General features: G+C 37.0%; 6 protein-coding genes across 7 annotated transcripts; 5 read left to right on the top strand and 1 right to left on the bottom strand.

The window, feature by feature from the left end:
• Window positions 1–192: 192 nt before the first annotated feature.
• LOC17880186 (auxin-responsive protein IAA29) lies at window positions 193–1,653 on the top strand. 2 transcript variants are annotated; one of them, XM_006284357.2, is made up of 4 exons: window positions 193–546; window positions 959–1,149; window positions 1,277–1,367; window positions 1,462–1,653. In XM_006284357.2, exons 1-4 carry the CDS (start codon window positions 281–283, stop codon window positions 1,535–1,537), a joined length of 624 nt encoding a protein of 207 aa, XP_006284419.1. In that variant the 5' UTR covers window positions 193–280; the 3' UTR covers window positions 1,538–1,653. The 2 variants fall into 2 exon arrangements, with proteins under 2 accessions (XP_006284419.1, XP_006284420.1); XM_006284358.2 differs by having other exon boundaries at window positions 833–1,149.
• A 543-nt stretch (window positions 1,654–2,196) lies between these two features.
• Window positions 2,197–4,856, top strand: LOC17878839 (probable clathrin assembly protein At4g32285). Its single transcript, XM_006283250.2, has 2 exons — window positions 2,197–2,594; window positions 2,732–4,856. Exon 2 carries the CDS (start codon window positions 2,757–2,759, stop codon window positions 4,668–4,670), a length of 1,914 nt encoding a protein of 637 aa, XP_006283312.1. The 5' UTR covers window positions 2,197–2,594; window positions 2,732–2,756; the 3' UTR covers window positions 4,671–4,856.
• Window positions 4,857–6,984: 2,128 nt separating this feature from the next.
• LOC17878837 lies at window positions 6,985–8,449 on the bottom strand. The gene has a single exon (XM_006283852.2). The coding sequence runs from the start codon at window positions 8,297–8,299 to the stop codon at window positions 7,148–7,150; it is 1,152 nt and encodes a 383-aa protein (XP_006283914.1). The 5' UTR covers window positions 8,300–8,449; the 3' UTR covers window positions 6,985–7,147.
• Window positions 8,450–9,794: 1,345 nt separating this feature from the next.
• Window positions 9,795–11,242, top strand: LOC17878511. Its single transcript, XM_006284333.2, has 4 exons — window positions 9,795–10,016; window positions 10,143–10,257; window positions 10,488–10,602; window positions 10,686–11,242. The coding sequence occupies exons 1-4, from the start codon at window positions 9,916–9,918 to the stop codon at window positions 11,081–11,083; spliced, it is 729 nt and encodes a 242-aa protein (XP_006284395.2). The 5' UTR covers window positions 9,795–9,915; the 3' UTR covers window positions 11,084–11,242.
• Window positions 11,243–16,528: 5,286 nt separating this feature from the next.
• On the top strand, window positions 16,529–19,945 carry LOC17878700 (G-type lectin S-receptor-like serine/threonine-protein kinase SD2-5). The gene has a single exon (XM_006282750.2). The coding sequence runs from the start codon at window positions 17,298–17,300 to the stop codon at window positions 19,770–19,772; it is 2,475 nt and encodes an 824-aa protein (XP_006282812.1). The 5' UTR covers window positions 16,529–17,297; the 3' UTR covers window positions 19,773–19,945.
• A 171-nt stretch (window positions 19,946–20,116) lies between these two features.
• Window positions 20,117–22,445, top strand: LOC17879152 (putative L-ascorbate peroxidase 6). The gene is made up of 10 exons (XM_006285575.2): window positions 20,117–20,337; window positions 20,517–20,619; window positions 20,735–20,850; window positions 20,991–21,061; window positions 21,224–21,266; window positions 21,338–21,434; window positions 21,524–21,607; window positions 21,704–21,825; window positions 21,959–22,025; window positions 22,232–22,445. Exons 1-10 carry the CDS (start codon window positions 20,160–20,162, stop codon window positions 22,332–22,334), a joined length of 984 nt encoding a protein of 327 aa, XP_006285637.1. The 5' UTR covers window positions 20,117–20,159; the 3' UTR covers window positions 22,335–22,445.
• Window positions 22,446–25,181: the final 2,736 nt, after the last annotated feature.

Genomic DNA, 25,181 nt, shown 5'->3' with positions numbered 1-25,181 from the left:
GTTTAGTTCTTTAGTTTATATAGGATCGTGTTTGGTTAATATACCATAAAGACAAATACATCGACATCTATGTATATGTGTGAGTTACATATTATATTATATGTATATTTTATGACATAAAGCCATGGATCCCTCCTTGACTTATGTCCCCATTCCTTTTACTATAAATAGGGAGTACTCATGATCCTCTAATTAAGCACCAACCTTCTCCAAAGCCAATAACAAAAGGACACAAGAGCTTCTCTTTTTCATCAAATCAAAGACGAAGCTGCATTAAGAAATGGAGTTGGATCTTGGTCTCTCTCTTTCGCCTCATACTAACTCTTCAAAGTTAGGGTTTGACTTCGACCTCAACAAGCATTGTGCCATCGACGGTGGTACTGCGTCGTGTTTGGATAACGGAAACCTGTGTTTTGAGTCGACGTTTCAATTTAATACCGAAGAAGATTGTTGTTATGTGCCAAAACAACGCGTGTTTGCCTTGAATGGCCAGCCCAACGAGGAAGACGAAGATCCTTTGGAATCCGAGTCTTCAATTATTTACGAGTGAGTAACTAAACTATATTATAAGTATTTGACAATATACATTAGGTTATAGTAGTTGGTAGTTACACACTTACATCTACCAATACTATGTATGACAAATTCACTTAATTAAAAGTTTCTCAAAAAATCTTAAGATGCTGTTATCAAAAGAAACAGAAAACAAAAAAAAAAAAAAAAAAAAAAAAAAAAAAAAAAAAAAAAAAAACTAAAAGATGTTAAGTTAACTTAATGGGGGAGGCATGATTTGTAAAATTTTGTAACATTTTAAATAATTTTGATAATATAGAGAGGAGGAAAATAGCGAAGTCGTGGGATGGCCACCAGTAAAAACATGTATGATAAAGTATCGTAGTTATCATCAACGTCATAGTCATCGTAATCACCATCATTACCCATATCATCATCATGGTAGGAGGAACACGGTGATGAACAATAGAATGGCCGCAATAGAAAGCGTTGGATCATCATCGACAATAACATCGAGATCATCAATGTATGTAAAGGTTAAGATGGATGGTGTGGCAATAACAAGAAAGGTGGATATCAAGCTTTTCAACTCTTACGAGTCCCTCACTGACTCCTTGATCGCCATGTTTACCCAATGTGAGTACTTACTACTATTTAAGTTTGTAAGAAAATGTTAAAATAAACTATAACTGTTTTGAAAAAAAAAAAAAAGATCATAACTTGTAAAGATTAATCTTTCGTACAATTGAATATAATTTATCAGATGAAGATTGTGATAGAGAAGATACAAACTATGCATTCACCTTCCAAGGGAAAGATGGTGACTGGCTACTACCAGGGGATGTTCCATGGAGGTACGTACGTCTACTTCTTTAATTTTATTGCTTCAGTTTTCTTAAGATATATAAATCTAATGTAACTAAAAACTTTTATTGTTGGTATTTGTAGGATATTTGCGGAATCGGTAAATCGAATATCAATAATTAGGGATCGTCCGTGTGCATATACAAGACTTTTGTTCTAAAGATAGAGAAGTTGGAAGCGGACAATCATTAGTTACTTTGTAATTAAATTGTTTATCAGTTTTATGAATCCTCTATATTACCTATTCTTATAGATGTAGTATCCAGTGCCAATGGTTTATAAGCTATATTGGCTATCAATGATCATGCCTAAACATGGACGAAAAAAACCTAAAGAAGTATGTCAAAAGCCTGATAAGAATTCATGAGGTGTCAGTGACTAAACACCGATGTACCGGAATTGAAGATTTTTTTGAGACTTGTTTGATTGAGAAAACAAAAAAAAAACATAAGAATGTCATGGTTTAGGCATAAACCATGAATATGATCACTGATTTCCGGGTCTTACATAAGAGGTATGCAGAAACCATGATATTCTAAATTTTCAAAGTCTTAAATTTTAATTTAAGAAGCCTTAAGTTTTTTAAAAAAATATATACATAATTTTGATCTTAGCTTAAGCTAGATTAATAACAAATTGAAATATTCAACTTTTTATAGTTAAGATATCATTAAATGAACAAAAAAAAATTTATGATAAATGTGGTATTTTTTTCTAAAGAGATTTAATACTGAAATTTATAAAAACACATCATCTATAAAGAAGATCCAATAATAACTTCCACTAAAAATTGAAAAATGGTTTTAATGACCACGAAAAAAACAAAAAAGAAAGACAGATTCTCACCGATACGATCAGGAACAGTGTTCAGACTTGAGAGTTGAGAGAGTCGAGTCGAGTGTCTCGGACAAAAGGGGTTCCCGTCAATCCCGGTCACAAACCAAACCTTCGCATCTCCTTCCTATTCAGATCGACGGTTCTAATCAGTCCACGTCACCTTGGACTCCTCTTAAATTGTCGCTCTGTCTTTAGACACTTCATTTTGACTGGTTCGGCGAATCTGACACCTTCGCCCGCCTTTGAAAAGATCTCCATAGATCTCAGATCCCGACTCCGTCTCTTCCGCCTCAATACCACCATATCCGACGCCGGCGACTACTTCATTCCACCCCCTACCCTATCAATCTCTCTCTCCCCACCGCAGATCTAGCGAATCGGTATATTATTCATTAAAACAAAAAAATTGAACATTTCAATTCATTTTTTTTTCTCGTTGGACTCTCCATTTATTTCTCAACCAAATTGGCTCCCTTTTTTTTTTGATTAATTTGTATGTGTGGAGTTTTTTTTGAAGAATCCGAATCCCGAAGTAGTGAATCATGGCGCTGAGCATGCGTAAAGCGATCGGAGTTGTTAAGGATCAGACTAGCATCGGCATAGCGAAGGTAGCTAGCAACTTGGCTCCAGATCTGGAAGTTGCGATCGTTAAAGCTACGAGCCACGACGACGATCAATCTAGTGAGAAGTATATCCGCGAGATCCTCAGCCTAACTTCACTCTCTCGTGGTTACGTCCATGCCTGTGTCACCTCTGTCTCTCGCCGTCTTAAGAAGACACGTGACTGGATCGTTGCTCTCAAGGCTCTTATGCTTGTCCACCGTCTTCTTAATGAAGGGGATCCATTGTTTCAGGAAGAGATCCTTTACGCCACCAGACGAGGTACGAGGATTCTTAATATGTCTGATTTTCGAGACGAGGCTCATTCTAGCTCTTGGGATCACTCTGCTTTCGTTAGGACATATGCTAGCTACTTGGATCAGAGGCTTGAATTAGCTCTTTTTGAGAGAAAGGGCAAAAATGGTGGTGGTGGTAGTAGTAGTAGTCACCAGAGCAATGGGGATGATGGATATGGTCGGTCTAGGGATGATTTTAGGTCTCCGCCTCCTAGAGCTTATGATTATGAGACTGGTAATGGTTTTGGTATGCCTAAGAGGTCTCGGTCTTTTGGAGATATGAATGAGATTGGAGGAGGCAGAGACGATAAGAAATCGGTTACTCCTTTGAGAGAGATGACACCTGAGAGGATTTTTGGAAAGATGGGTCATTTGCAGAGGCTGCTTGATCGCTTTTTATCCTGCCGGCCTACTGGTTTAGCCAAAAACAGCCGGATGATCTTGATTGCTATGTACCCAGTTGTGAAAGAAAGCTTTAGGCTTTACGCTGACATCTGTGAGGTCTTGGCTGTTCTGCTTGACAAGTTTTTTGATATGGAGTATACTGACTGCGTCAAGGCCTTTGATGCTTATGCTAGTGCCGCCAAACAGATCGATGAGCTCATTGCATTTTATCATTGGTGTAAGGACACGGGCGTGGCGAGATCTTCTGAGTACCCTGAGGTTCAGAGGATCACGAGCAAGCTGTTGGAGACTCTAGAAGAGTTTGTGAGAGACAGAGCCAAGAGGGCCAAAAGTCCCGAGCGGAAAGAAATAGAAGCTCCTCCTCCTGCTCCTCCGGTGGAAGAGCCTGAGGTTGATATGAATGAGATCAAAGCGCTTCCTCCTCCAGAGAATCACACCCCTCCACCTCCGCCTGCACCAGAACCTAAACCGCAGCAACCACAAGTAACCGATGATCTAGTCAACTTGAGAGAAGATGGTGTCACTGGTGATGACCAAGGGAACAAGTTTGCTCTAGCACTTTTTGCGGGGCCTCCAGGTAATAACGGTAAATGGGAAGCTTTCCCTTCTGATAACGGTGTGACATCGGCTTGGCAGAATCCAGCCGCTGAGCTTGGTAAGGCTGATTGGGAACTGGCGTTGGTCGAGACAGCTAGTAATCTCGAAAATCAGAAAGCCGCAATGGGTGGTGGTTTAGATCCGTTATTACTCAATGGGATGTACGATCAAGGAGCAGTTAGACAACACGTGAGCACCTCAGAGTTAACCGGTGGAAGTTCAAGCAGTGTAGCGCTCCCATTACCGAGTAAAATCAACAGCCATATACTAGCACTCCCGGCACCTGATGGAACCGTTCAGAAAGTGAACCAAGACCCATTCGCTGCATCCCTGACCATTCCGCCTCCTTCGTACGTGCAAATGGCTGAGATGGATAAAAAGCAATACCTATTGACTCAGGAGCAGCAGTTATGGCAGCAATATCAGCAAGAAGGAATGAGAGGTCAAGCTAGTTTGGCTAAGATGAGTCCAGCCCCAACCGCAATGCCTTATGGGATGCCGCCGGTTAATGGGACGGGACAGCCTCCTATGGGGTATTACTACAACAATCCTTACTGATTTCATTCATTTTGTTTGTTTTTTTTTTTTTTGTATTACATATATTTTTCGACCAATGTAGATGTGTTATAATCCGGTTTCTTCTTGTATTTTTCATGATCTTGCCTCCTGTTATTGAACTTGTGAGACTTTGCCTCTTTTGAGTATTGATTAATAATGCATTTATACATTTGTTGTTTCTTTGAAGTTATTTCTACAACTTAGCTTGGTTAGGTTTGGTTTTAGTTGGGTGAAAAGCTAATGATAGGTAAAAATAACACCAAACAGAAGATCATATCGTTGCATCATCGTCAGGTGAATTGTCGGAACTCGGAACTATGGAAACATTAAACACAAGATCAATCAATGATTGGTTCTCTAGTCTCTACTCATCAGCTCGTCGTTTTCACTGTCCTCTCTCTTCGTTATATCATCTTTCCCACAGCCGCAACGTTTCGGTTGATCGTGTGCCATTAGAGAAGACTAGACCGGAGATCAAACACACGATCAGATGAAGATGTAGTCACACAATTAACAACAGATCAATCACGAAAAGAAATGCTATTCTCCGCTCCGATCAAACTATTGGAAAAAGTGGCTGCAGAGTTTGTTTCTGATTTCTCAAAGCAGAAGGAAGAGAGAATAAATGATTTTATAACGTTTGCTCAAATAAGACAAAAAAGGAAAGTTTCGATTGTTTCCTTTTCTTATTTGGTTTGCAACAAAAAGGAAAAAAAAAAAAATTAAGATAAAGAGTAACAGGAAATTAAAGGTCTCAACTCTGAGTCTCTGACTGATCCTTATAATGTTGCACGTACGAATCTACTAATTTTGGTTAGAACCAGAGCAATCATGTATAATGGGCACATTTAATTATCCTCAATCTTTGGTTCTCTTACCACTAGGTACCTTTACAAGTTACAACTCCATGGCATTGAAGTGGCAAAACAGAATCTGTTCTGTTCAGTTCCCTCAGAATACAGTTTACGAGTTTTATATTACAGTTGGACGAGCAAAACTCAACAAAGGAAAGCCATAGTGGAGGTAATTGGACTACCTAATTAAAAGTTGTAATGAGTTATCGACATTTGACAATTTAGATAGTCCCCATATCGTCAAAATAATTAAAGCATATTCTCAATTTAGAATAGATATTGTTTTTAGTGAAGATATATAATGGAGTTAATTGACTCGTTAATATCACACTTGGTCCCCAAAAACCTTTTTTTTGAAAACTCCAATAGTATTTGATAACAACATGCATAGATATAGCACGATAAATTACTAATCTATATATTCTATTCACAAGAAAACAAATAAATTGACTTGGACTTTTGAGCTAGTGTTTTTATGAACTGTCGTTGATATTAGATCTCATCAACTGGATTTTAACTTGCAAAGTATAAAGTTTGAAATGGACCTTCCTTATCGATGTTGTTGTATGCATTAAAAGTTTTGGAAATGTAACCAAAGGATCTGGTAGCATTTTGTAACAATGAAATTTTACATGCATTTAACTATCAAAGAAAGCTCAGAAGAAAGAAAGAAAAAAAAAAAAAAAAAACAAAAGGGAATCCGGCCCCTATTGCAAAAGATCTGGTAGCGTTTTCTTATATGCAACAATGCAATAACTTCATTACAGCTTGCTCCATACAAAAACTGAGGAAGGCAATGAAGAACATGATCCATTCTTTCCAAGTATCTCTCCTATATATTTGATCCTTTCTCTTGAAATAGAGATCGATTATATTAGTGAATTGTCGAATCTACGGTTTTCTGAACACAAGATTTTGAGGAACTCGGCACGTTTACGTGTGTTCTCAGCAGAATCGTAACCTAAACACAAAATCATGAGATTAAAATCATCAATATTAATTGACGAAAGAGAAAGACACCTATATATATAATTTTGTCATTAAACAAGTCACTCTTTAACTGTCTATCACGCGATTCAGGGCTTGTAGTTGTAGACTTGTAGTTGTAAGTTCTTTGAAAATTAAAAAGGTAAAAAAAAAGGAGAAAAAGAGCACGAGGCAAAGACGATGATTATGGGTGTGTGGTCTTTAAGCGACAGCCAAACTCAAGTGTTGACGAATCTAAGCCCCATCTTCGCTAACTTATTCCCCCCCATCTCAACTAAATCTTTTAAGATAAATACATTTTGTAAGTGATATATCTTTAAACTCTGCACATTTATCCAATTTCATTTTCCTAGTTTCTCTCTTGCATAAAATCCAGTGTAAAGTCAAAACACACATCATTTTCAAGTCCCATTAACTATCTCTCTTTTCTTTGTCAACTGTTCCATTCAATATCGTCGTCCGATAGGATGAGATTCGAGTTGTACGAGTATGCTTTTACTCACGATAATGGAACGTAGACTTGGGTTTTTTTTTTTGTTATTTCCCAGCTACCTAAGTATTTTAAATTACAATTATAACTAAAACTGAATTTACAACAATGCCATTAGAAACAAAAAAAAACCATTCGACTCTCACTCACAACACAGCTCCAGCTGAGTCATTGAACAAGACGGTTCGAGCCATATCCAACAATGGCTCTAGTGCATCCGAAGAAAACTTCCTAGCAAACAGAAACGGATCCATCCGCTCAACCGCAGACCATTCTGAACCGTTGATTCCATCCTCGCCGTATCTTGGTCGAGTCTCTCTGAGCCGCACGATCAGCTCAGGCACGACCTCATCGGCCTCGTACAACCGCGGGTGACCATCGACGTTAATGGTCCAATCCACGTGAGTCAGCGTGGCCGGGACACATCCACGTGGATCCCGCATATTTAGAAGGGTAGGAAAGTAATTTTCTTCAGGATAGCACGTGTCTTCCCGCACGCACGTCTGGTTAAACTTCGCCCATATACGCCGATCACGCGCCACCACACGCGCATGTCTCCGCTTCAGAACCCAGAACTGAGACCCGATACGGAACTCCTCGAGCGCCACTTCCGGGAGCATCGCTTCTTCCCCACGCGCCGCCCATCTGTCGAACTTCCACGGCTCGTCCTTGAGTATCTCGATGAAGCTCTTACGAGACGAGACCAGTGTCTTGTAGGCGAAGCCAAAGGAGCGAATCGGTACGCACGAAGGCGAGATAAGGGCAAACATGTAGTTCAACGGATCGTCGAGAAGCGCGTGTGCTATCAACCGACGCGCCGCCGCGGCTAGAGTGGGTGAGAGTCTACTCGAGGGTTTAGAGTGAATGACCCGGTTCTTGAACACGCCGGAGAAAGGCGGGTCGTAATCTCCGGTCGGATCCGCGTGAACGTAGACATTGTAAAGATCTTTAGAGCTCCCACTGAAGTACATCTCCCAAAGTGGCGCGAACGGAAGAGGCGACGTCGTTAAATACATAAAAGCCACTTTCCTGGTCGAACCGGGAGGCAGATTCGGGTTAACCCGAGATGCTAGCCGGAGAAGTGCCTCGTCGTCTTTAGGTATCGGCTGTCGAATCCGAACCGCCGGAGAAGAAGACTCTGGGACATTTCGAGAGTAGAGAGAGAAGACGGAGAGAGAGCGGAAACCAAACTGCGGCGAAACAAAGCCGGTAAGTTCTCGCTGAACCGTGAAGATGACAGCAACGGGAAGACAAAGAAGCAAAGCGCAGAAGAGAGGAAACAACGTCGGAGATAGCATCTCTTACTCACCGGACGATTAGGAAAATAATACTATTAACTCAGTGACTGCTTTTGCTTTTTAGAGAGAGAAACAACGACATTTGTTGGGATTTCTAGAGTGAGAGAGAGTGGGATTTGGTGCAACTTGTATCTTACATTAGGCAAAATTATATTTAAAATTTTGGACTACTAATTATAGATAAATATTCAATTTCAATGGCATTTCATATTTGGACATTACATCTTTTTTATACAGAAACATATAGTATTTCTTTTTTCTCTCCTACTCTTCTTGTGAGTTTCTCATTTAATTAAACGATCTTAAATTTTGTTTGGCCACTAATTCGCCTAATTTGATCCGTGTACTATATAGTATATTTTATCTAAAGTATGAATTGAATTCTTTTTCTTGGTTGTCATTTCTTGTACTTTGATTAGTTCGTTATAAATGAATCGACGAGAGATCATAGCCCACACATAATAATCTTTGATTTGTAAATACGAATTTGATTCGTTGATTAGTGTTAAAGTTACATTAAAGAGAGAGTCATAATAAGTAATTCGATTTAATTAATGGACAGGTCTTTAGTTATGTACACGTGGAAAGATTGAAACCGTTGGATGACGGGGTAGCTGCTTGTAAATGACATCACGTGGCTGCTGCGTGAATTTTCGTAATCGTATCCGTTTTAGGAAACGATTTTGTCTCACACAGCTTTTGTTTGTTGGATACGAGTTTCTCTGTACGGTGGTCCACGTGGCCGACATGCATTATACTTGGGCCTTAAAATCTGACTTTTTGGGCCTTTCACTAACGACGAGGCACATTTAGTTAAGGGGGGTTTTAGGATGATGGGTCTTCTATGATGTTTTCAGACCTTCTTTACTTTATTTGTTGTACTTGTTTTTGTCAATTCATATAATTCTTTTTTGTTATTTTTTTTGTGTGGACATCATCGTGAATGTTTCAATGTCAGAGATCAGAAGATTATGGTAAAAGGTTAGAGAAGTGGTACGAAAGCAAATCTCAAGATTCTTACTTCAACGAAACGATTTAATAGCTTGATGTGTAAAAACGAAACTTTAGGCATTAAGTCGTTAGCTTTTTTACTTTTCATTTAGAGATGCTTAAAGAAGAAGGGTTGAGAGTTGAGACCAATGAAAATGTGAAAGCCGGATCAATCATCTTTAATAGTACATGATTGCAACATCTTCTATCCTCTCAAGTTAGACCGAGAGACCGAAGATTTCCGCAACTTTTTTTTATGGGTTGCTTTGACGCAAGTTGTCGTTTTTAAATAGACCAGTCACAGTCCAAAATTATTCTCAAACAGTTACATAGTAAGATAATTTGGTAAATGCTATAGTTTTATTTTCTTGTTGCTGCTAGTAAATTATTGAGCGGACTGCAACCCTATACAGACTAGGCCGGACCATAAAATTAAAATAAAGTTATAGGCGGACTAAACCGGACTAGACCGGACCAATTTGACAGGACTAATCTCTCTCCCCCACACCACACTCAAATTATTGAGAGAAGAAGTGGAACTGAGGGGAAGACAAACAATCTTACTTTGTGTCTTTTTCTCTCTCTCTCATTGAAAAAAAAAGAAAGAAAAAAGAAAGTGGTGGAAGATGCCGAGGCCAGGGCCAAGACCGTACGACTGCATCAGAAGAGCTTGGCATAGTGACAGACACCAACCCATGAGGGGTTTGCTCATCCAAGAGATTTTCAGGTCATCATCTTCTCTCTCTCTCCCTCACTCCCTTTGTATCTATATATGTATGTATGTATAGGTGTGTGCATGTCTTTCTTTGTGTGTTTCTTCAGCTCAATTCTTCTTTCAACGTTTTGTTTATAGGATTGTATGTGAGATTCACAGCCAATCCACCAAGAAGAACACAGAATGGCAAGAGAAGCTCCCTGTTGTTGTCTTGAGAGCTGAAGAAATCATGTATTCCAAAGCCAATTCTGAGGTTTTCCTTCTTTACATTTTTTCTTAATTTCTCCATTTGGGTTTTGTTTGAATTCTCAATGAAAAGATTGTTTCTCATTGGTATTCCAATTTTTATGTATTGCTTTTTTATTGCCCTCTTTGAACAGTGAGATTTATTTAATGTCATTATTTATGGAGTTGATTTAGAGAATTTTGGATGTGTTCATTTTGAGAAACCTTTTGATATATATATAGTGGCTTTTATGTTAGGCTGAGTATATGGACATGACGACCCTTTTAGACCGTACAAACGAAGCCATCAACACCATCATACGACTTGATGAGACCACCGAAAGTGGTGAATTTCTTCAGCCTTGTATAGAAGGTATACAAATACAATATTCTCTATACTCGAGTTCTTGGGGATCACTGGCTAAGGTCAATGAGCAAGTCTTGTTTATTTTGTAGCTGCATTGCATTTGGGGTGCACGCCAAGGAAAACTTCAAGGAGCCAACGTAACATAAACCCCAGATGTTATCTTAGCCAAGGCTCAACTAACTTGGACAACATTTTGTCCCAAGTTTTCATGAAACCGAACAACTTTGTTCCAAAGAATCTTGCAGTAGCACAAGAGAAGCGGGTCGAGAAATGCACTGTTTCCAAGTACTCAGCCTACCCTTTATTCTATACGTTCCGACCAATCACTGACTCGTGCAAGTCCAAGAACAGCAGACCGGCGAGTGTCAAAGATGCAACAAATGGCATTACCTTTGGTGGATGTGAATGTGATCTATCTCTGCGCTTAGGTCCTAGTAAGCCTACGCAAAAACGAAGTAAGATAAGCAGCAGCAACATCAGCAGCTGAAAAAAAGAGGGCAAGATTGAGTTTTGTTTGGCGAGTCTTGTGTTAGAAGGAATGAGCGAGTCTTTAGTCTCCTCTCTAGGTTTAGGTGTTTGTGAACATGTAAATAGAGAGATGAAGTAAAACTAAAACATTCAATGAAGTCTTCTTCTTCTCCTTCTCTTGCATCAGTCTCGAGTCACCAGACTTAATTTTACATTGCACAGTTCGAGAAATGCCCATTCTGCATCTCTGTTTTCACAAATGACAACAAGCATAGTAAATGACATACATTGGATTCTCCACCGAAGAACGTTAGATAGAATACTCTGTCTGATCCTTTTCTCTGGGAAACCAATTGATGACACTAGCAGGCTCTTCTGCAATGGGCTTTTCTGAGCTGAAGAACATTGTTTTATAGGCCTATTTAGTTGCTAGTGGGCTGAAGAACATCTTTGTCATATGGTTGATGCCTTTCGTGTCTCAAATGACAAAGTTGGACAAACTATATCTATCTACATATATATGGTCTTATATGCTGATGGTTCTAATGGAAACGTTAAAAAATCATTCTATAGCTTCCCATGCATATATGTAGAAAACTATTTCATACCGTAGCTAAATACACTGTTATGTATTTAATAATGTTCATGGTAAGTAATCGAGCGTAAAGATCCGTTGGCATTCTGACTCACATGTTACAAATTTTGAGAGAGATTTTGTTAAATTGTTTGTTCGACAAAAAATCCCAGTGGAGTTGCAATTCACATGAGATTCAAAGTACACATTAATTTAGGTATATAATTGTAGATTTGTTCTATGATTTTAAAACCATCATCCAGCTGTACTACATATTTAGACTTCCTATTTGAATCAAAGAAGAAAAATCTCAGATGCAAAAGCTATCTCACCAACCAAATCTTTTGTATAAGCTGAGCTAAAGTAATGCAATTGCACATATTATAACTTAAGAGAAGGGAAGATATTTCTCGCTTTATATTAACGTTAAAAACCATTGAACCGAATACGATTAATCCAGAAGCATAACTTTACTCATTCCATGTGACAACCTGAAAGACCTCGTCAATTTTTAAATTTCACCTAATACGAATCTTATCAACCCGTGGCTGTGGGAAACGAAACCTTTCTCAGCATTTTTCCAAGCAGCCCATTGTTGAAAACATTGGCAAAGTAAGATTTTTTAAAAGGGCTATATTAAGCTTTTTGTAGTTTACTAATTCTTGTCACAAAAGTAATTTCTCATTGGATTACGAGTAAAGCTTTTCTTTATCATTTCCTCCAACCTTGTCCATTATTATATGCATAAGTACAAGAAACAAAATTTATGTCTTACCTAAAAGTTGATCCAAGTAGTTCCAATTTTATTAAATCGTGAACCAATTGACTCTCTACGTATTGGTTTGACACGAAAGGACCGTTCTCATGAATTTATAGTAATTATATATATTTCTTGGACTTAAACGAACCATTATTGATGAATTAGGTAACAACTAATATAAAAACGCATTGAGAAATCTTAGTCATACGTTGACGGCTTCCACGTTCATGATGATATCTAATGAGATCATTCGTATGATTGTAGTGGAAGAGACATGACGAACTTTGCCTATATGTACAAGATAATATTTTATTTTGTTACAAGTGATATGCTAAGATAAGATTTGCTGATTCTTGTTAACACACATGCCTACACACGTAATAATGTATGCACTTCTACATATGTATATCTATGTAACATGAAATAACTAATTTACGTTGTTATTTTTTATATGGCAACAGATTTTTTTTTTTTGGTTTTGAGTATATTGTTCTACGTAATTATAGATCGAGTTCTCCAACATAAATAGCAGATGTTAATTATATAACAGTTATCTAAAAACGACAAGAGGAATAAGAAAAAGGGAATTTTAAAGTATTTTGAAAATAATATGTTGAAACAAACATGTTTCAACCTATGTTTTGTTTTTTGTTAACTACAAAATTTTCAAATTTCCCCTAGTTTTTAACGTGTTTTATTTATATACCTCTGCCAAAGAAAATTAAACAAAAAGCATATGTTTTATTCCTACGCTATGAATATAATATTTAACAATTTGTTATAGTTTCTTTCTCGACATGCGGGTGTTTTATAGTTATACAAATACGAGTTTTTCTCTATGCATGATAAGAAGAGAAATATATGTAAGACCAACAGTAACAAATTTAAATATTTGATGAACTTACCACACAAAAAAAAAAAGAAAAAAAAAATTAACGATGGTAACAAAACGAGTAAAGCGATATGTCACATTTACAAGTAATAGCTGTCAACAAACCTTATAAATGCTTGTGATTAGCAGATAGTAGTTAAAGTATTAGCTAGGAATCATGTCCAAATTTTTTGTATTTTTAAAAAGTAAGAAAGTCTTAGTTATTCTTCAATGTCCATAATTAACTGCTTTGCAGATCTTTAGACCAGCTCCTCTTTTTATTCCTTTTTAAAAGCTGTAGCTAGAAAGGAATAGACGATGTGTGAACTGAAACTTTTTTAATACTCTTTTTAATGAATTGTAATGGAGAAGAAGAAAACGAACGAAACTTTCTTGATAAAGCTACGTAGCCAGAGTTCACATTTTTTGTAATAGATTTACATGGTGAGGTATTTTGGTAGCCTAGCCATACGGTATAATCAATACCCGAATCCGTCTATATAATAGATAAGATAACGAGTGTTTTATGAATCAAATAACAAATAAATATACATAGATATATCAACAATATGTAATGGACGAAAATACGAAATAACTCACACGGAATTCACTGAGACAAAAACATATAAAATCAAGTTATAAGTAAAATGACTTATAATATTATTGAGAAAAAGACTTGTAGAACAAAGTGAGAACGCGTAATCATATAACATATATTGGTATATATCTAAATATATATATATATATCTATTTAGAAATCATACACAATATAGCATATCAAGTGGACGGACATACATAAATGTGTGAGAGTGCGTATATGAAAAATAGTGGGAGATGCATGTTTATGAGTAACTTGCATTTAAGGTTTAGGGGCGTAGAAAGATGCCTCTTGTGCTGTCACTGTTTAGGCCACGACGAATCACTCTGATAATCCGTTACTATTAGTCCTGCATTATTTTATTTTTATAATGGTATTTTACAACTTAATGCTTCTTAGTTTTTTTAATATTATTACAAAAACTGGAATACACTTGGCGATTCGCCAACTAATTTGCTGAAGAAATTTATAATAACTGGGGGATTTGAATATTGGCGTAGACGATTGCGGGACATTAAAACGAAGTTTAACCCCCAACCACATTTTACATTTGAACAATCAATATCAATTATTTAAGTTCAAAACTATATAAGCATGCATATATTATACTTCATATACCCCTATATATATAGCCCCCTTGGAGGATCTGTCGATCCAAAGAGTTGAATATTTTCTCTACTCTCTCGTATCGCTACAAATATTAAAGACATGTACGTAAAAGTTTCCAGATGATTGACTTGGTTCACGAGGAGAGAAAAACAAAAACACAATATAAAGATGTTAATAAAATGGCGGGGAGGTTAATTAGGTATAACCTTTATATATGTCGTATGTACGTCTAACAGTCAACTATGATGAAATTTGGATCACGATAATTAATAAGATAACAATTTCTTCAAGAATTAAATAGTTATATATTGTAGGTTTTGTTAATTTTTATAACGATTAGTTATAAACCAAAATATATATAGCTGAATTTAGATTAGTAATGATCTTTAAGAAATGGGAAAAAATTAAAGACCTGGACGAGGACTAATGAGCATGCATTGCATGAAGGTTTTATCCGAAACCTGATGAGATCTTTATAGTAAGCAATTGGCATATGATTTCAAATAAAGATTCGGAATAGATCGTAACCATTAATCATGCTTTCGTATTCTATTCTACTACTAGCAAGTATCGGTATCTCTATCAATGTATAAACACCAAAAAAAAAACAAAACGTAAAGTGATTTATCACCTTTGTAGTAGTATTCATTATTGAATAAGGTTGGCCGTTGAAAAAGGTTTGATGATCTCGTAGAAGAAGAGAAAGATCAAACCATTATAGTCAAACCAAACCCACACGTCGTCGGTCGTGGAAAAAAAGTAGTTATTTGGTCCCATATTTCAACAGTCAGGGGTATATCAGTCATTTCAGCATTGAACTTAGATCATGGGCAACTTAAGTACTGTAACTAATAACAAGTACAGAGCAATGAGATACGTCTAAGTGTGCCAGCTGGCATCCGTACTCCGTCTTCCCCCCCCCCCCATACCTTAACAAATTTCACACTTCCGGCCACGTTATTTTTTTTTTCTGTTAAAAATAAAAAACAGTTTAAATTACTATTTTTAAAAAACCCTATATAAAGTATAAACCATAAATGGTCCCATAAAAAAAAAGGAAAAATAATGAAATCATAGTTCTTAATCTATTTTCAAGTGCCCTAATCTTTATATATATTTTACTACTAGCTGATATCCTCTCTTTTTTTTCCCAATTAATGAGGGAAAGTAAAAGGTTAGGTACTTATTTGTTGACAAAAATTTAAAGGTAGGAACTATTTTCCTTTTCTTACGGTAAAAGTTACTGTGGAGAAACTAATGAAACAGAGGAATTAGTCATGTTCTGTGTGTTGTTGAATCACCATCATCATCATCCGTCAAAGTAGACACAGTTTTAATGTTGTTAATACCAAACCAAACTATTTTCAAGTTTGCTGATCCATCTTTGAATTCTAATCAGAAATAAACAAGTGTGTTCTCTAAATTATTTTTATGATAAGATAAACACATATTAAGAAAAAAAAATTAGCTGGATACGGGACCCTTCATTTAAAGCAGACTATAGATAGCAGAGTAATGGTTTTTTTTTTTTTCATTTTCTTCCACATGTTTCATTTATTATATCATTTAGTAATATATTTTCAGGTGGAAAATAAATCCACTAGCCTTTACCCCCAAAAGATTAGTTAGATTCAACTAATGAGTAAATGACTAATTAAACTATGGGTGATCAACTAAAATCGGTCATTTTGAATGCAAAACATACAACACAAACTCAAAATTCCGATTTCGTTAGATACACAACACGTTTGTTAGCAGTCACAAAACTTGATTAGTTTTCATTTTCAACCATTACCCATGATACATTAATAAAAATGTCGTCAATGATATATTATTTTTTAAAAATTTAATGTGTTTGCCTTTAACAAATCTTCAACTTTATTTCACGCACATAGTAATAGTAGATATACTTTTGTATTTGGTGTATGATCGAAACCTTTTCTGCAAGCTGCGATAATCATCAATCCAGTATAAGTAGATCGGTGGGCTTCGTCTTCTTCTTTGAAAAGTCAAAAGTCACAAGGGGAGGGGGGAGGTTTAGGGAAACATTTAAAGAACATGTTAGGTTGAAAAGAGAAAGAAACCTCTCCTCCTCCAAGTGGTCGGATCTGTCCAAAACAAATTGTGACGGTCACAAGAGGGAAAGATAAAAAGGATACGGATTTGAAGGAAACGGCTCAGAGAGATTTAAAGACTCTCTCTCTCTCTCTCTCTCTCTCTCTCGCTGCTGCTGCTGCATCTCTCTCTCTCCTCCTTCTCTCTCTCTCCTCCTTCTCTCTCAACCCCCTCTTGTCGTCTTTCTCCATCAAAATAAGACCAAAATCAAACATCATTGAATGTGAGACAGAGAGGCAAAAACAAATCAAAACTGTTTCCAATCCCTAAATTAATCTCCACTTCTATTTTCCTTGTTTCAGTTTCTGGGTTTTTATCAATTTCTCTCCTTTCTTCTCTCTCTCTGCCATCTGAATTCCGGTCTGACATCGTCGGAAAGTTTTAAGCTTTGTAACAACAACGCCAAGGCGAGTTCTTGTGTCTCTGTTTGCTTCTTCTACTCGGTTTGTCTCAGTCACGTCATCTTCTTCTTCTTCTCGGGTTCTGTAATAAATCTAGGAACAATCAGTTTCTATTTACAGAGCTTACTATTCACCTGCCAGGGCTTTGAGATTTGTCTTTTTGCATCTTTCTGGAAATTTCCCTTTTCTCAGATCCATTGACCTCATCCACGATACAAAAAAAGTTTAGGTCTTTTTAAAAGGGTTTATTCTTGTCCATTTCTGTAAAAATTTCAGCTGAATTCTCACCATCTTCGAAGAAGACCATGAGAGGCGTCTTCATCGTCTTCGTAACGTGTCTGGTCTTCTTACCGGATCCTCTACTTGCCGGTGTCGCGTACATCGGGAGCATCGCTCCAGGTTTTGGAGGATCTCAGATGAATTACATCAACAACAACGGTCTCTTCCTCGAATCCAACAACTCTGACTTTGGTTTCGGTTTCATAACTACAGAAGCTTCTGTCACTGAGTTCACACTCAGCATCATCCACAAGAGCACCACGAAACTGATCTGGTCGGCGAACAGAGCTTCCCCTGTTTCCAATTCCGACAAGCTTGTGTTCGAAGACAACGGGAATGTGGTGCTGCGTAAAGAAAACGGAGGAACTGATGTTTGGACATTAGATAATTCAGGCAAAAAAGCTTCAAGAATGGAGCTCCGTGACTCGGGGAATCTCGTCGTTGTTTCGGCTGACGGAACTTCGATCTGGGAGAGTTTTGATCATCCCACAGATACTCTGATAACGAATCAAGCTTTTAAACAAGGCATGAAGCTCACTAGCAATCCTTCTTCGAGCAACATGACTTATGCTCTTGAGATCAAATCAGGAGATATGGTTTTATCTGTGAATAGCTTGACCCCTCAAGCGTATTGGTCAATGAAAAATGCCAGAGAGAGGATCATCAACAAAGACGGCGTAGTGACTTCATCGTCTCTCCTTGGGAATTCGTGGCGCTTCTTTGATGAGAAACAGGTTCTGTTATGGCAGTTTCTTTTTGCAGAAAACAAAGATGATAACGCAACTTGGATCGCTGTTTTGGGAAACAACGGTGCCATCTCTTTCTCAAGTCTTGGAAGCGGAGCATCTGTTGCTGATTCTTCTACTAAAATCCCGAGTGATCTGTGCTCAACACCCGAGCCTTGTGGGTCTTACTACGTCTGCTCGGGTTCTAAAGTATGTGGATGTGTGCCCGGGTTGTCTCGGGCTCGGTCTGATTGCAAAACCGGTATCACTTCTCCCTGTAAGAAAACCAAGGATAATGCAACATTGCCGTTGCAGCTAGTAAATGCTGGAGATGGTGTAGATTATTTCGCTGTCGGGTTTGCTCCTCCCTTCTCCAAAAAAACCGATCTTGATAGCTGTAAAGAGTTCTGCAACAACAATTGCTCATGCCTAGGTCTTTTCTTCCAGAACAGTTCTGGTAACTGCTTCTTGTTTGATTGGATTGGAAGCTTTAAAAACTCTGGCAATGGAGGCTCTGGGTTTGTGTCTTACATCAAGATCGCAGGTACTGGTGCGGGAGGTGGAGATAACGGAGAAGGTGATGGGAAACATTTTCCTTATATAGTGATCATTGTCGTGGTGACGATTTTCATCATCGCCGTTTTGATCTTTGTGGCCTTCCGAATTCATAAGAGAAAGAAAATGATATTGGAGGCTCCTCAAGAGAGTTCAGAGGAGGACAATTTCTTGGAGAATTTATCCGGGATGCCTATCCGGTTCGCTTACAAAGATCTTCAGTCAGCCACGAATAACTTCTCAGTGAAGTTAGGTCAAGGAGGGTTTGGATCGGTCTATGAAGGGACTTTACCGGATGGTTCTCGTTTGGCTGTGAAGAAACTTGAAGGAATTGGTCAAGGCAAGAAAGAATTCAGAGCCGAGGTTAGTATAATTGGAAGCATTCATCATCTGCATTTGGTGCGGCTCAGAGGATTCTGTGCAGAAGGGGCTCATAGGCTTCTCGCTTACGAGTTCTTATCCAAAGGTTCGTTGGAGAGATGGATATTTAGGAAAAAAGACGGAGAATGTCTGTTAGATTGGGACACAAGATTTAACATCGCACTCGGAACAGCCAAAGGTTTAGCGTATCTACACGAAGACTGTGATGCAAGGATTGTCCACTGCGATATAAAACCTGAGAACATCCTATTAGACGATAACTTCAATGCCAAGGTATCTGATTTCGGACTCGCGAAGCTCATGACCCGTGAACAAAGCCATGTCTTCACAACAATGCGCGGGACAAGAGGCTACTTGGCTCCCGAATGGATCACAAACTACGCAATCTCAGAGAAGAGCGATGTTTACAGCTACGGAATGGTGTTGCTAGAGTTAATAGGAGGAAGAAAGAACTATGATCCATCAGAAACTTCGGAGAAATGCCACTTTCCTTCTTTTGCTTTCAAGAAGATGGAAGAAGGGAAGCTTATGGAGATCGTTGATGGGAAGATGAAGAATGTTGATGTGAATGACGAAAGGGTTCAAAGGGCGATGAAAACTGCACTTTGGTGTATACAAGAAGATATGCAAACGAGACCGTCGATGAGCAAAGTTGTTCAAATGCTTGAAGGAGTTTTCCCGGTGGTTCAGCCACCTACTTCTTCCACTATGGGATCAAGGCTCTACTCAAGCTTCTTTAAGTCGATCAGTGAGGATGGTGGTGCTACTACGTCATCTGGACCATCCGATTGTAACAGTGAGAATTATCTCTCCGCCGTCAGACTCTCCGGTCCGAGATAGCAATCTTTTCTTATTCTTTTAGCCAGTTTTTAGATTCTTATAATAGGTTTTTGGCTCACCATATATTATTATTGTATATTGTTTGTGTGTTATATCTTGAAAGAATAGTCATCTTCTCTCAGTTTTGTAATGTTCCGAGATTTATTAAATGGATTACACGTCGTTTTCCTCAACTATTATAGAACTCCTTGTCGTTTTAAATTATTTTGTTACGTCACTCATTCGGACTGCATGCCGTATGTTCTTATTACTTTTCTCTCTCTCTCTCAGCATCGATTCCTATTGGCTATAACCTTTTGCTTACTGTACACCTGAGGGTAGAAGATAGAAACTACGTATTACACAAAACTGAGCTGAGGCTCGGTGATTCTCGTCCCACCGTTAAAGATGACGACGGCGACGACTGCGTCACTGTTGGAGACTTCTCTTTTCCGGTGCGACTCGTCTTCTTCTTCTTTCAAATTCAAACTTCCAGCGAAAACGCGACTGCTCCCTCCGGTGACCGGGAAACATGTTGTGAGAACGTTAAGAGCTTGGCGTATTCGTTGCGTCTCCGATGATCCTGGTAAGACCGGATTCTAGTATCCTTAAACATTTCTGTTCTAAGGTTCCTCTTTCCGTCGATCTCGGAACAGAATAGCTTCGTTTTATAATTTGAAATGAAATGCTTGGTCCGATTGGAAAACTTCAAATGCTTGGAGTCCGATTCGTGCTGAGGTTGTTCTGTTTCTGCATAATTTCTAGGTTGGCGTCCTGATTTGGTTTCCAGTAGAAGAAAAATGGTTGTAATGTTGTCCACAGTGCAGCTTCTGTCTCATTTGGTTCCGCCATATGGCAAGGCAGCTGAGTGAGTCTTAAAAATTGAAGCTGGATTTTGGTTTGGTTATTTGGATCAGTGTTCTTCAAGCTATTGTATTCCAAGGTCTTGTGCTAATTTTGCAAATCGCACTGTTGGATTACAGCATTTATCCAGTGATGCAAAACGAAATAAGGAAAGTCGTGACAAAGGGTAAGGCTGCTGGTGTGCTTCGTCTAGTGTTTCATGATGCTGGAACCTTTGAGCTGGAAGATAATTCAGGTAAACAGATAAGTTTTAAAGTGTAAACATTTGGTTGTTAGATCACTTCTATTGGTTATCTTTTCTTGCTTTCTCAGTAAAAGATACTGCAATCCACTAGCTAAGATCAATTGTGTTTTTGGTTATGAATTTAATTGCAGGTGGCATCAACGGGTCTATTGCATATGAACTTGAGAGACCTGAAAACACTGGTTTGAAGAAATCCTTAAAGGCACTAAATCCCTCTCTTTAATCTGTTAGCGTGAGCATATAAAGATGTAATTTTCGCATCTACGTAACTGCCTTTTTTGTATATATTTGCTCTTGTATCTCAAATATGTTACATTCGAAAATTGCATCTACTAATCTTCTTGGTAGATGTATTCTTTGCTAGGTTCTAGCAAAAGCAAAGATTAAGGTTGATGAGATACAACCAGGTACTTACTTTTTGAACTATGTGTCCTGTCATGAGCGTTGTTGCTAATGTTCTCAATCTGCGTGATCTCAGTGTCTTGGGCAGATATGATCTCTGTCGCTGGATCAGAAGCAGTTTCAATATGTGGCGGCCCAATAATTCCAGTACTTTTGGGAAGACTTGATTCAACGTAAGCAATATATGGTTGTAGTCCTCATTCGATTGATTTCTGGTTACTGTTTCTATATTTCCAGCAGGGTGATTTTCTCATGTTTACAGGCAACCTGATCCAGAAGGCAAGCTACCTCCAGAAACCCTGAGTGCCTCTGGTTTAAAAGAATGCTTCAAAAGAAAAGGATTTTCGTAAGTCGTTACACAAAGATAGCTATGAATTGTTTTAACATGTTTTTGTATCAGCATTTTGTAACTCGACATCAATGGGTTTGTGTACCATTGCAGGACTCAGGAGCTTGTTGCTTTATCTGGGGCACATACGATAGGGAGTAAAGGCTTTGGGGATCCGACAGTTTTTGACAATGCATACTACAAAATCCTTCTTGAAAAACCATGGACATCAGCTTGTAAGTCTGATGACAAAGTTCTTAAGTTCCTTAACTCGTACAATTTAAGTTTCCACCCATTCCTCCCTATGTTCTGAAGATTGTTTGTAAAACTGAGATTATACATTTACATAGTTAAGTTCTTATGATGCAGCCAAAATGACGAGCATGGTCGGCCTCCCTTCGGATCATGCCTTAGTGGACGATGATGAGTGTTTAAGGTTTCTCAGTTTCTGAACGTTCTTACCTTATCATTTATTTATCTAATTTTCTCTTTAGTACTAATTTTAGTAGAGTGGAGTAATGTGCTGAACACTTGGACTATAGGCTCATAGATAAAACTGGAATATGTTGCACATTGTTCATGTCATATGAGCGATCTGGAAAACTATTAATTGATATAGATTTGTGGTTTGATGATGCACAGATGGGTGAAACGATATGCGGAAGACCAAGACAAGTTCTTCGAAGACTTCACCAATGCTTATAAAAAACTAGTGAATTCTGGGGCTAAATGGAATAAGTTATGATGTGTAGTAGTAATATCTTTTGTTAGCTCATAAGTGTTTCAAACATGCCTGAATAATTTGGGTGATAATAATGCTTATTTGCTAGTAAGGTAAAAGTTTCTCTGCTTACTACTACGACTACAAAACTAAACAGTAGATATACTCGAAACTTAATCGGTGTTTGGTTTGACTTCCATTGACTAAATATGTTGAATTGTAATTTTAACCACTTTACAAAACGAAAAAACAATGACGTTTTTTTCAATAGTCTTGTGTGTTTACAAGCTTTCCCTTAATAGCATAGCATATCTATTCAGCAGTCAGCACGATTTAACAGTTTCAAGTTTCGAGTTATGTCGTTTAAAGCAATTTATGTAGATTTTACTATTTATGTTTGGTTCATAAACACAAAACACAAATTTTGCCCAAAAAAAAAAAACACAAAACACAAACAAAACCAATGAATAAAAGGTCATGTACGAATCGTCATAGGTAGATATTGTAGTGTGTTATAGGAATATGCCCGTTTCTATGTCAAAAGAGATATTAACATGTGTGTTTGTATAACAACCAATAATTTTTGGCTACTAGTCATTATCTTTTTTTTTTTTTTTTTATAATGTTTTTCTAAAGAGTAGTACAATCGCATTCATTTGGATAAGATAAAACTGATACATGGATGGTGAAGCGAATCTTCCAACAAGGATATACACCGACCAACATAAAATCAAAATCTGCAATCGCAACCATACTTCACAAAGTTTAGAGCATCCAAAGTCTCACGGTGTTGTCAGTTGTGAATATATATCAGTTTAATCAAAGATAGCATAATGAAATAGGGATTATATGTAGATTAAGAGAGATGATGGAGTGAGAAAGTGTTGAGAAGCAGCAAGAAAGAAGGAAAGGAAAGGTGTCACTGTTGTACTTGTATCTTACCCTAATCACTGGACCAACTTGTCTCTTAGGTTTTTGTGTCTAATCACTTTGCTTACTCTTTAATCACTCTCTCCGTGATAATCATACTTTTTAGGTAGGTGTTACCACTTTTCTACTATAGAAATGAATAATTATTTCAGTTAATTATATAATTTATCAATGCAATAGAAAACGCATCCCTAACTTAACTAGTTGAGGATACTTGTGTTTTTCTAAATCAAGGCTTTGTAATTTACTAATATTTCACGGTCTATTTAAATATGGACACATGTATAATATATAACCCACTCATGAAGCTAGTAGTCTATATATAACTAAAAAACGTGAGATAGCATACTGGAACCACATTCAATTTTTCACTAACCTAAACGAACGAACATGATTTTTTTTTTTTTGTCATCTCATGTTTTGCAATTTAAGGTAACAAAAACCTACAAGTTGAAATATTAAGAACCGTACGTGTTCTTGATATCGCATCTAGACGAGACGTAAACACTTTTACTCTATTCAAAAGTTCATTTGAAGTATTCTCAAATCCAAAACTATATATATGCGAATGTAGTCTAAAAATCAATGAAGGTTAATAGTGTTTGAGATGAGCTCTGGAGAGAATAAAACTATTTACTTTCTTTGTAGTCAACGAAATTAAAGTATAGGTGTACATGTGGGTGCATGTATTTAAATAAGTAACACTTGCTACTTTTTTTATTCATAAAATGGGAAATGATATATTCCAACTTTTTGAAATATTTGGTGAAAAAGGTACGTCATATTTATATAATTAATTGCACCATCACATTCGTCTAAGAAGAAATAATCAAACTCTTGATTTTTTATAATAAAAATTCTAAGAATATACAGAACACACACGCACATTTGCAAATATAAGCATATGGAGTTATGATACAAAGCAATAATTAAAAGAAACCACTAAATTACAAACATGGGTAGAATTTTGAAGTATCTTATCAAGTGATCATAGAGTATATGTTTAGTTAATAAAACATGTTCATAATAAAATAATAATTAAGGTCGTTAGTTAATTAAGTAGGAAAAAAAAACAAATAATATAGATTCCATGAGCTGGCTTGGAGATTAAAGGTGGTTTAAATTAAGTAGACATATATATAAAAAGGTCCCATGTAAAGTATATTATAACAGTGTGGGGGATGATAAAAGCTGATAATTAAGCATAATGCCATAAACTAATGACGAATCTGAAAGTTTATACCGTTTGATTTAAGAAAATGAGAAGGTCACGTCTCTCTCTCTTTCTCCAGTAGTCATTAGTAGTGTATTTTTAAAAGATATCAAAACATGAAAAAAGCAATCTAAACCATATCCAAAACCTCCCCTAATTCCGGGTTTCCATTTTTATAACTAATATTTAATCTGGACTCCCACTTAATGTTTCTTCTTTTTTTTCGCCAACTACTTTTTTCTTTTAACCTAAAGTTTTTTTCATATGTTAATGTCCCATCTAAATTTCAGTTAGTGGATGTTACACAAAAATATGTCATTCATTATATAGTTCTCGATACAACAATAAGTGAAAGAATTAACAATATATATATATACATTGTTGAAGGACGAATAAAAATAAGGTAATCAGAGTTTTGAACTTTTGATTAAACTCCCCAACACCACAGGTCCACAACAATCACACGATTAAAATTAAAAAAAAAAACCAAAAAATCAGCAGAATAACCGTAATTAAAAAATGATGGCACTTAGATTTAGAATAAATAGCCGCTGTAATAAATATTAAAACGTTTTGTTTTGTCATTTTCCTTTTCTCTTCCAAACCAAAAAAAAAAGAAAAAAAATCTCTGTCTAGTTTTTTTTTAAAAATTAAACAAAGAGAGAGAGAGAGAGAGAGAGAGAGAGAGAGAGACAACAAGGAAGTTCTGCTACACCAGAGCTCTTTTG

Source organism: Capsella rubella, unplaced genomic scaffold (genome assembly GCF_000375325.1).
Source record: "Capsella rubella cultivar Monte Gargano unplaced genomic scaffold, Caprub1_0 scaffold_7, whole genome shotgun sequence".
NCBI classification, from domain to species: Eukaryota; Viridiplantae; Streptophyta; class Magnoliopsida; order Brassicales; family Brassicaceae; genus Capsella; species Capsella rubella.
Note: the sequence above shows the minus strand (reverse complement) of the source record. Positions and strands in the feature narration are given on the sequence as shown.